Here is a 12,114-nt window from a genome sequence, read left to right as displayed (position 1 = left end):
TTGAATCTACATACCTAAGGATACTTCCACACAAGTTACTGATTTTCTGGCCAATTTGTTTTTGAGAAGAGAATTTTGATGGATTTTTCTCTATACATTCCAATTTAAAAATTCGACCCCCATTGCGGCCCCATCGTACCTTAGGGAATCTTACTGCTTACAGTGTTTCAAAGAAACTATTTCAAAGTCTGAAAATGTCATCATTTTGATTGCATATAACCTGCGAGTCACGTATGTCAAGCAATTATATCCACAAACGGAAAAGTTGTCGACTATGTTTGTGATGCTACGTTTGTGATGATAAAAATTCATTGGATGTACCAACTAATGTGACCAAAGCCGCTCTCTTCTCAACCAATCAGCGATGTGCCCGCGTAAGAGATATATACCCAGATTCAGAAAAAAGTGTCTTAATTCTTGGATAACGTAACAACTGACTTAGAGTTCAATATCAAATCCTACAATGTGTATTATTTGACGTTAATGATTTGATGGTCAGTGAAAATGCGCCTTTTAATAAATACATATTTTTAAAATTTCCCATAATTTACTGTTGTTTGTTGGAGTTTTAACTAAATAAAAAAAAGATCTCCAAACCCCATGCAGCATACATGTAATCATTCATAGTAAAACATACTCATATAAACAAACTCGTAGCAAACAACATACATGTAACAATTTGACAAAGAAAGCCCTGAATAGTAAAATATACTCCTAGATACGAACTTTTAGAGCCATCCCAGCCCCCAAAGGACAGGGATAGTTTACACACTTTTTAATGACACAAAACTAACACATAGTTCACTGTAAATAAAATCTGATTTTATTTTATTTGTAATTATACAACATAACCAAGACGACATACTCCATATAACTCGGTTCATTTTCAATTTTATGAACCAATTATTGCTTCTAAATAAGTTAACAAAACGCATAAATATGAATAAAATCTTGTGTTAACAAAATGTCTGGCAAACCCCTTTTTCACTTTTGTAATATATTTATCATGAAGTGTCAAAATCACCATTGGCCAAAACAAGAAATGTCTGTAATTAAACAACAAACAAAACCAAGTTAAGCAAATGAACAAATACAAACATTAAAGGAATGTGATGGACAGACTGCTTCAGAATCAAGCTTTTCAAAACCGAGAACAATACAAGCTGTTATAACTTTTTGTTTTCAACAAATAAGTATCAAGTACATAGTTTTTTCTACAACAATAGGTACCTAGAAATTATCCTATTCGATTGTTTCAAGTCAATTTTTTGTTCAAAAATATGATTAACAAATATAAACATATAGCCAGAATGCCTGGATAATAATAGTTGAACATTCAATCAAAATGATTTCCATAACTCACACTTACACATTCTTTGGGATTAACTTTAGTTAGCATTCAAATTGCAATTTAAAATATGTAAAAAACATGCTTCAAATTTATTTTTTACTGGATAAAGGAAGACAAGCCAGCAAAGAGAAATTTATGCAGGCCTAAATATTTTTGTCTAGTGAATTTTCCTCACATCTATTTTTTAATTTCATTACACTTTGAACTACTGTTGAAACACAAAATTCATGATATAGTACCCTAAATAATAATGATGAAATAACTTTATATGTTACATCATGCACATCCATGAGGTTACAATAGCACATCCCTGAATACGAATCATTTTAGTTTTGTATGCACCTTGTTTCATTTTTTGCCAAGCACATTTCTTGATGGAAAATTCCACATAATAATTTGTGAATATGAACTGAAGCATACCAAGCCCCTTTGAATAATTTTACACAGAAACTCTTAACATGAATACATGAGCATAAAATCACTAATAAAACATTTTATTCTTTCCACATATATAATTTCAATTTTAGGAATACAAAGTTTTTCAAGTATGAACATATCTCACTAACCATACATTTTGGGGGTTTCATGAACTAAAATTTTATTTCAAAAACTAAAACAAAAATATTAGTACATTCTATGTATGTATTCAGAATACAGTGCGCTGCAAATGTGGTGTACTAGATTGCTTAATTCCTGGTCAAAGTTTTTTTTTTAAATTTAATTCATTTATCCATGCAGGCACTTTTTAGTAATAACAGAAGAATCAAAATCTACAACAAACAAGGATTTTGACTAGCACTGTTTAAATTATCAATCAATATTATAAAGAGAAATGTTTGGTGAGCCACGCCCAACATTACATACAGTGGAATTCACATACAGGATCAGTAGTTAGCCGTTCAACATCTTAAACAGCATGTGATTGTTCCTCATAAGAACAGTTTCGACAGTTCTAACAGATTGTCAGATGAATAATTAACAACAAAATACATGTATTCAAACCCAAGCTGACAACATTGTCACTGTCTCAGAGACATATTATGAGAAAGTGTACCTCGCGACTTGACTTTTTTCTATTCTCTCTCTGATAAAATAAAGCCTGACTAATGGTATTAGTATTGTTACAGTGACCAGTAGTGAATACTACACACTTAAGATACTTTCCATCCTATAACAGAATACAGATACACCCCTCTCTAGATCCATTGCACACTTCATGGTAATCCCATTCAAGCCCACACTGACAGCATACACAAGCACATGGCACCACGTCTTTGTTCAACAGAAAATCAACTTTGGTTCAAATGACATTCGAGAAGTGTTCACTCAAAATTAATGTGTTTTAAAAAGCTAAAACAAAGCTATGCCGGTCCATCACAAGAAAGGGTTGGTAGAACCACTTTTTGGAGCCATCGATTGGGCAGCTGTGGACTGAAAAAAAAAGAACAATAAAAATTTTTACGTGGTAATAGTAACTCAATAATACATGTAATTTACAAATACCTCACATTATATTTATCACCAAAATTGAACTTCATTTTGTAAACTTTCCAAATAAGTCATTGATTTAAACTCACTTTTTATTATTCTGGCTGTTAATAACTTTAAACACAAAGCCAATAATGTAAATCAGCTAGTTTACACATTCACTGTGCCAATTTTGTATACATTATGTGATAATCTGAAGAGGTAAAGGATCTTGCAACAGTTTATATTACAAGGGACAGAAACAATACAGAAGGAAAATAGTATATAACACATACCATAAATGGATTGACTGTGTGCGAGTTAGTGGCCACTGGCTGACCTCCCCATCCTGAGGGAAATCCCTGGGAACCTCCCATTTTATTATCGAACTGTCCGGGCATTGAATGTCCAAACTGATTGGGCACTGTCTGGGCTTGTGAAAAAGCCCCAAATCCAGCACTTGTATTTGTTGGTCCTATTGAACTGAATGCTCCATTCTGATTATTTAACTGATTTGTCATTCCTGCACCCCCAAAACCTCCCACTGGCTGGCCAAAGCCTCCTGCTTGAGAGGTCTGTCCAAAACCTCCCATGTTAAAAGATCCAGCATTTGAAGCTGGTTGTCCAAAACCTCCTGTCATTGACGTCGGGGCACCAAATCCTCCTGCCATACTTGTCTGGGTTCCTCCATATCCCCCGACAGCAGGTGTGGGAGTTCCAAACCCTCCGACCATAGATGTTTGCACTCCAAATCCTGCAGCACTTGTTGGTTGATTTCCGAATCCACCTGGCTGTTGACCAAAGCCCGCATTTGGCTGGTTCCCAAATAAAGATGGCTGCCCTCCTGCTCCACCAAAGGGATTGCTTGGTTGGGTGGAAGCTGATGTCCCTCCAAATGGATTCGCTCCTGTTGAATAAGAATACAATGTAAACTTGTTTTGAACATTAAAAAAAATCAAACAATTTTCAATAAAATGTTAATCTCACACAATAATTTCTTGATATACAAGAATTTTGCGTGTTAAGGTGTGTATGTGTCTTTCTTTGATCACAATTTTATTGCAGCAGGAAATAAGCAAGTACATGTATATGTTGTAAAGCTTTGTTACAAATATTACATGCTATGAGTACTGTTTAAAGCATGAAATGACATGCTATTTTAATAGACTTGGAAATTCAACATACACAAATACATTTATCATCAATGGCCATGCTTTATATTCATCATAAAGCACATGTATTATAGAGTAATCACTGTTAGTAAATTGTTATCACATATCAATATAGTAATACAAATACAAAATTGATGATGAAAAACTATGAACTTCATTTGGCATAATCTTTGTTAAAACTTCACTATTTTAACACTATCTACAACTAGGAAAAAATCTTTCTAACAAACATTACCTACAAACACCATTCTTTTCAATAATCTCTCATAGTCATAGGAGAATACCAGAGGTTAAAACTTCATGTAGGCAGATTACATTATACCGGGTAAGCAAGAAATGGCTAACATGTACATGTCATTGAGTACATAAATAATTTTTCTTCAATAAATCAATGCAGAAACCAATTCAGAAGAGGATCCGAACCCAATCTTCATGTACAACTCCTGGGAATTATTGGAGCTACTAAACCCTCACCCCCTGGTTAATTTGTAAGCAGAGCTATGGACAAATTGTGAAATACAGCTACTATCCTAAAGAAGAGCATTTTACATGTAGAGTTTCATCTCTCTCTCTTTCATGCTTCAGAAAAAAATCATGCACAGATTTTTTTCCCCAAAGGTAATGGATCCCATAGTAAAGTTCCTGAATCTGTCCCAATCCTAGCTGAGGTTCAATCAGCTCAACTAGATATATTTGGACCGAAACCTTACTAATAACAATCAATTACAGAAGAGATGACATTTAAGCCTCTTATGTATTTCAAAAATAATTGCAAAAATAGAATAATTAATTAATTAATTAAAAAATTAATATAAATATTATACATGTATAATAAAAAAAAACTGCCATTCAAGGCCCTCTAAAAACCTTTTTTATTCAATTCTAAAGGAGAAAGACGGGTAAAGGCCTATATATAATCTTTACTTGTTCATTTCATATTTCATACAATACAGAGTTTAACTAACACAGATGGAGTGGATGATAATGATACAGCTTCAAACTAAAATGCTAAACTACCAATAAAATTAATCCATGCCCTGATGTTATGACTTTTGACCTTCTGACTTCATAATGAAAGAGGACTTCCTAAGGGGAGGGAACATGCATATGCAAAGTGTTGGGACTGTAAACCCCCAATAAAACCTTTTTAATCTTAAAACTGGTCAGACAGACATGACTATTCCAAAATAACTGTGCCCTTCTCCCCAAAACTTATTTAAAAATTTCTTTCATTAAAATTATGGACATATGCATAAGATAAACAGTAACAAACAGGAATATAAAACCAACAGAGCTGAATATGTACAATTTATATGCAGCTACCATATGATCTCAAAGGAACTGAACTCAGTCAATGCAACATTCAACAGAGAAAAGTATAGAACCACAGAGATCATGCCAGATTTACCCCCAGAGTCTGAGAAGAACGGGTTTCCACTCCTACCCATCTGGGTGTAAGAGTATGCACTGGGTGGAATACAGAAGGCTGCAACAGATGCATTTATACACACAACTGGAACGTCACAGTACGGTAAATTCTATTTTTTTCATTAACTTCCAATCTTAAATTTTATCTTCCAATCTTAAATTTCATAAAGTTATCAAAAATTCAACTGGAATAAAATATTTTTAAAAATCATATTATTTGAGTATTGCCATGTTAAAAATATCCAGCTGTGTCTTTAAGAAAGGTTTGGAAATAAAATATAATTTCTTTATCATAGTGGTATTTTCAAGCAGAGTAATCTTTTAGATTCACAAACCTGAGTTGGATGGGGCCATGGAATTATTAGCACTTGAGGAAGAGTTCCAGTTGGAAGTCATTCCCATGGTATTGCTTGTACCTCCACTAGCCCAGTTCATTCCAGATCCACTACTTCCTGTGCTGTTCCATTCAATCCCCCCTGCGCTGGTGCTGGTTCCTCCCCCTCCATTCCAGTTAACAGCTGAGTTGGAGCTGGATCCTCCCCAACTTAGAGCGGTGGTGTTGGATTCTGTTGTCACAGGAGTGCTGAACAAGTCTCCCAGCGATGAGTATTTGTCTCCCCCTGCTTCTGAGGGTGCTGTGCTGGCAGGTGGCGCTGCTGACTGGGCAGGGGTAAAACTGGCAAACCCGCCATTCACTGCAGGGGCTGCACTGGCCGGTGTATTAGACATTGGAAAAAGGGAACCTGTGAAATCAATCTTAGTGTTTACATAATAACTTCATAAAATCATTTCAAAGACACAAACTGCAGAAAAGGTAAATAAAATAATCTGTCTGTTTAGCAACTTTGCATTGGACGCCGATTTCTCACTGTGAAGATCTAAGATGATGTTTATGGTATAGCATGCAGGTTTAGACAGTTTGTAATTCTACATGGGTTTTTATTTGTGGAATTGATGAGTTTCAATGAAGGTTCTACATAGAAATGTGCTTGAATGGTTTTACCTTCATACATGTACATATGCATGCAATGTAACCTCAAAAATTCGAAATTTGATTATTTTCCTATTTGAATTATTGCTCCCTTTTTAACATCTATCCCATCAATGATGACTTTAATCAACTTTATGTGGAGAGAAAAATAATAATCAGACAATGAAATTTCAAATATTCAGTTTTTTAACTCATGTTTCAAATTCTTCTTGTGAGATTTTTTCCCATGTTTGATCCTTTTATACTGAATTTTAAAAAGCTACTCATAATTCTGACAGAATTGAAAATGGCAATTAAAAAAAGTAAAAACTTCTTTTTGACATGACTTTTAACATGATATGTAAGAAGATAAAAGGACAGCAGTACATTTGTAACAAGTAATTTCAGTCACACTGCTTAAAAAAATATGTTCCCTAAAGTGAAAATAAAAACTCTGAATTGAAACATCACAACAAAAATTTGACAAATGATGACTTCTACACGCATTTCGTTAACAAAGTGACAACCTGGAGTGCAGATACTAGCAAACTAAGGGGAGGGAACTTACTGCTGGAACTCTGGAATGCTGGGAAGGGTTGAGAAGCAGGTTGTGCAGTGAACTGGCTGCCAAACTGGCTAAAGTCGGCAAAACCTCCTGAAACAATTCACGACGTAAAGGTGTTACTGTTCTACAGTGTGTAGAATCACTTTATTCAAACTTTCAGCTGACAGCTGTTACTGTATATGATGCACAAGAAGAGCAATGTTGTCTTTATAAACTAAAACTAATAAGAGTTATCATATTTCAGTTGTTGTGTAATTTTTGCTGCTTGTAACATGTAATATCTGTTTCAGAAACTACATATACTGCTATTACAATGTACTCCCAAATACTTCCAACCTTGTCGGCTGAAACTCAATAGTGGTCATCTCAACTTTTTTCAAAATATACATCAGAGGGAACAGACAATATAATATAGGTTAACCTACTTACTATCAGACCAAAACAAAAGAATTATTTTTCCTCAAATTGAACTTAACTTTTTGTTAAACATAATTATTGTCCCATATATAACAGAACAAACCTTCTCCCCCTCCACCGCCTATGGGTTGGGTCTGAGCTGGAGGGGCCGAGGAAGCAAATGGGTCACCCCCCAAATCTCCAAGGAGATCCATGGTGGTGGATCCGGAGGACTGTGAGGACTGGCTGTGCTGCCCCGGGGAGGAGAAACTCTGTGTGGCGGGGGGCTGGGCCACGGGGGGAGGCTGCTGGGCCGCATGGTTCTTTGGTGTCGTCTGGGGGGACTGTGAACAAGAAATGAGGTCATGTAATCATCAAATTATTTAATGAGGTCATATAATCAACAAATCATTCAATTAGGTCATGTAATCAACAAATCATTCAATGAGGTCATGTAACTTAATTATCATTTTAACTACCTTAAATATTATTTATTCAGAAATGAGGTGATGTAATCAACATATGATTACACCTTTGTTATCTGAAAAATGATGTACATTCTTTTTACCTGCAGTTAATTGTCATTCATGCTTAAAATAATGCTTATGTAACATGCATATTTTTACTAAACCCTTTTTAAGCTACCTAGGAAAATGTTTTAATATTGTTATTGTTAATAATAAATAATGTTCTCATTATTCATTTATATGATTTTGTGTAACAAAAAACTACCATATCTACCGGGTATACTGTATAAATTTGGTGTTTCAAAAAAAAAAAGACATTACTTGTGGGGATAAAATTCTGTTGTTCTGAGAATAAAAAATTAAAAACAGTCTCATGTGGATTTCTTCAGTTCTAATATACAATGTAATACTAAAGACACAACCATATATACACTTCAATGGGTTTACCGTTTATAATTCATGATAAAGGACTTAGTACATATATTTATATATGGTTTGAGACTAAGATGGCCCTCTTAAATGAACATCATCAATTTACTGCAATTCTTTGTTTTATTTGTGTAAAAATATACATTTGAAGTTATCAAAATTTTATAATTATAAATCTAAATATTTATTTGATAAAAAAAAAAACCCACTTAAACTTGTCAGGCAAATAGCGACAGAATTGATTTAATGTTAACTGTATAATGACAACAATCCCGCTAAAGCTTAAAATAATTAAACCTTAGAGCCTGACTGTATCCTATTTGCTGTTTACATAACCTGAATTGTTTATTCAACAGTGATAAACTTTGTCAACAAACTAGCCGTAAAGGAAACATCCACCATAAAAATAAACAATGAATGACACTCATGCATGCTAATCTATATACTAAAGAGCTCTGTTTAATACTTTTGTGCCATGTCTTTAGTTTGTACAGGTTTTGTTTTATACGAAAATATAAGATTTTTCCTATGACATTTGACCTTTACCTGATTTTTTACCACAAGCTGTGGTGTTTTCTCCCCTAGAAGTGTCTTTAGTTGCCGTGTGGGTGGCTGTCGGTTTGTGGCCGACTCATTGATTTGTCTGGCTTCCTCCTTCATGGAGTCTGTGGGGGCTTGATACCACCGCTTCCTCTCGTACTTCTGCGCCATGAAGTCCTTGATCTTTTGTTCATCTCTAGAATCGGGTTCTGCCTGGTCTTTCTTACTGTCATAGAGTCCCAGCCATACTTTTCTACAGAACTGTTCAGCAATAATATAATTAATAAGTTGCATATAAGATTTCTTTCTAGAAATCCACAGAAAAGAATAAACTCATTGCAGTTTATTACGGTAATCAATTCAAATTTTAGTTCACAAAAGAAACATGTGCTAATACCAAGTTTTTTTGCTCTAGAATTTTAAACAAAATCTCTTGATGTAATTTGCTTGGATAAAGACTAAGTCTTGCTTTCCCTGTCCCCTGCTCTTCCTACTACTTCCCCCACCCTGTCCCACCCATCCCCCCCCCTAAAAAAATAATTGTTGAAAACAAAATTGATGAATATAGTGAAAATTCAAATATGAATATCAAATATGTTTTTAAATAGATATGCATAGGAATCCTGCCAACACTTCAGTCACTATAGACTAATTTGATTTATAATAGGGTTGTGTGGCAGGGGGTGTGAAAAACTTCTTATTAACAACAAATAGAAAGAACAAAAAAAACCATAATAAATCTTCTAAACTTACTTCATTTCCATGACATTTTATGAAATCAATTTCTTCAGGAGTAAAACTGGCCATGGATATTGATTTCACTCGATGAGGGGGATTAATTCCTCGTCTGTTTAAAAAGAATCAACTACGATTCAAATCATTTTTTATTTTTTCACTATATTGTATGTAATACAGTACATGTTATTCATACATCATTACATGAATACAAGTATTAATGTCACAGAAAAACCTGAGATGCTTGATCTTTGATTTTATAGCTGTCACCAGATACTCATAGTTCAGTCACCAGATACTCATAGTTCAGTTGGTAGCACATCTGACTAGATTCTGGGACTTGGGTTCAATCCTACTTGATATAGTCTGTCATTATTTCTCCAATCCCAGCACATATCATGACATGTATCAGTAATTTGTACATAACTTCATATTTACATTTGCAAATATGCATCCTAATAAGTTATATGAACCTATAAAATAGCAAGAACCCTCAATTCTGTGTGAACTTTTTCATGACATCATAATGATAATTGTACACGCTTATCGATTGGTGGTTACAAAATTGGAAACGTAAAAACACAGCTATATTAATGATTCTGAATGATTTGCCATTCTCAAACGTAAATATAAGTCATAAACAGCATGTTAAAAAGTTAATCGGGATATGAACTTGGTTGGTACCTGATCAAATCTTCTGAGAAGCCCTTCAGGCTTCACAGGAATTGACCAACCAAGTTCATATCCCAATGAACTTAACAAATAGCTGTTTATTTCTTAATAGATATTCACACTTAATTTATAAAACAATTATCCTTTTCTCCTTTGTAAGATCAGGCATTTGTCGTTCACTGTGTAAGAAGACATTTTTAAACATATTTGAATCTTTGAATTTACCGACTCATCGCTCTCAGAGAAATACTGAAACCATAGACAAAATTTGAGGACTGAGCTAATTAACAGAAGATACAGTGAGGCAATTCGAGTTAATCGATGTAAAAGGCATACTGTCATAGTGATATCTCTTTTAATGTTGAGGTCATAATAAAACTAATATAATTATCTCTGCTACATCCCAAGATCTTGTTTGAATACCGTTAGATCATTTAGACGACGTAAAAAATCTAAAGTTGTATATTTTACGAGAATATGACAACTCACAGTATCCCGCTGCAAGCTGTGCACACAAATGATCCAGTTGTCATATTCAGGTATGTTGGTCCTCTTTGGTGACAATCAAAACACTGTCTGTTGTGGGGTAATGCCGCCATATCCCGTAACATTTTGAGGTGTTTCTCATCTTGCTTTCTTTTGGCCGCCATTTTAATTTTTAGAGGAAGATGTCAAATAACCGGAAGTAGGAGCATTTTTTTTTTCAAAGAGTATCTCGAGGGCGGATCAAATATGTCTTCTCATATGATCAGAATAATCAATGTACACTAATTTGTCGTGTTTATCCTACACAATTTAGCATCCTTTTCAAAATTCCGTTACAGCGATGCTAAAAATATTTTATTTACATCATTAATATTTATTTATGCAACGCCAGTTAATTTCATAATTGCATAATTTTACGCTTTCAGTAATATACATGTATGTATTTGTCTTTTCACATTTTTCAATTTAAAAAAATCTTTTAAAACTTTTTAAAAGATTGTATTTATGATTTTTTTTTATTTCTCTCATCTGAGGCTCATTGTTAAAACTGAAAAAAACTGAACTTTATTTATTTTGCAACGATTGATAAGCAAGTTCTACAACTTATATTAATATCTCTCGTTGGCACGGACGTTAGCGTGAGGGGGTCATTGGTGTGGGAAGAAGGCTCATTCTATTAGACTAAGTGTAATCAATAAGACTCATTTCTTTGATATTGTGTTGTTTTCGGATTAGATCTTTTTTAATTTTTGCTATTGATTTTTTTTAAAGAATGAATTAACCATAATTGCAATTCATCATATTTATCATATTCGGATAATGATTATTTCATTTCTCCCCATTATAGTACATGTACTTATATTCTATATAGTTATAGATTCTAACAATAATCAGATGTCCCTTTTAAATTAACAAGATACACGTGTGTATGTGAAAAAAATTTAATCAATATTCTAAACTTTCATGTAGGCCAAATTGATAGTATATACAATAAATGCCCATTCTTTAAAAGTATAAATTATGCCGAAAATCCAGGAGGCGCGCGTTTTCGCCCTTGCTTTAGCTGCGATTCTGTCATATTGACTTTTAACTGTATCCAATCTATATCTGTAAGACCATGTAGTGTTTGTGAGCGTGTCTCAGTTTATTTCGTCACCGGCAGCAAGTTTATATTTTGCTTTCCTTGATGGCCAAATGATATACAATGTAGTTTGCACGCTGGATGCGCGCACCTAGACCAGACGAGTGGTACTTGTATTTGTCAAAGCATCAAGAGGTTCACGGGTCAAATTGCCAACTTGAGTTTTATAAACTCTTTCTAAGAATTCTTTGTAGAACATTGCAAATATTTATGAAACAGGCACGTAGCATCGTTTTTGAAAGTGGGGGAGAGGGCATACTCATTAAAAAAAATTCTTGAAAAGCAAAAAAAAAAA

General features: G+C 34.0%; 1 protein-coding gene across 3 annotated transcripts; it reads right to left on the bottom strand.

Moving 5' to 3' along the window:
* Positions 1-800: 800 nt before the first annotated feature.
* LOC128180882 (arf-GAP domain and FG repeat-containing protein 1-like) lies at positions 801-10,862 on the bottom strand. 3 transcript variants are annotated; one of them, XM_052849057.1, is made up of 9 exons: positions 10,682-10,862; positions 9,539-9,632; positions 8,792-9,046; positions 7,474-7,693; positions 6,957-7,043; positions 5,754-6,161; positions 5,399-5,476; positions 3,115-3,725; positions 801-2,782 (listed from the first exon to the last, which is right to left on the bottom strand). In XM_052849057.1, the coding sequence occupies exons 1-9, from the start codon at positions 10,840-10,842 to the stop codon at positions 2,726-2,728; spliced, it is 1,971 nt and encodes a 656-aa protein (XP_052705017.1). In that variant the 5' UTR covers positions 10,843-10,862; the 3' UTR covers positions 801-2,725. The 3 variants fall into 3 exon arrangements, with proteins under 3 accessions (XP_052705017.1, XP_052705018.1, XP_052705019.1); XM_052849058.1 differs by lacking the exon at positions 5,399-5,476; XM_052849059.1 differs by lacking the exon at positions 6,957-7,043.
* Between the last annotated feature and the right edge of the window lie 1,252 nt (positions 10,863-12,114).

The sequence above is a fragment of the Crassostrea angulata genome, chromosome 4, assembly GCF_025612915.1.
Source record: "Crassostrea angulata isolate pt1a10 chromosome 4, ASM2561291v2, whole genome shotgun sequence".
Classification (NCBI taxonomy): Eukaryota; Metazoa; Mollusca; class Bivalvia; order Ostreida; family Ostreidae; genus Magallana; species Magallana angulata.
The sequence above is the reverse complement of the archived record's forward strand: the minus strand, read 5'-3'. Positions and strand labels throughout refer to the sequence as shown.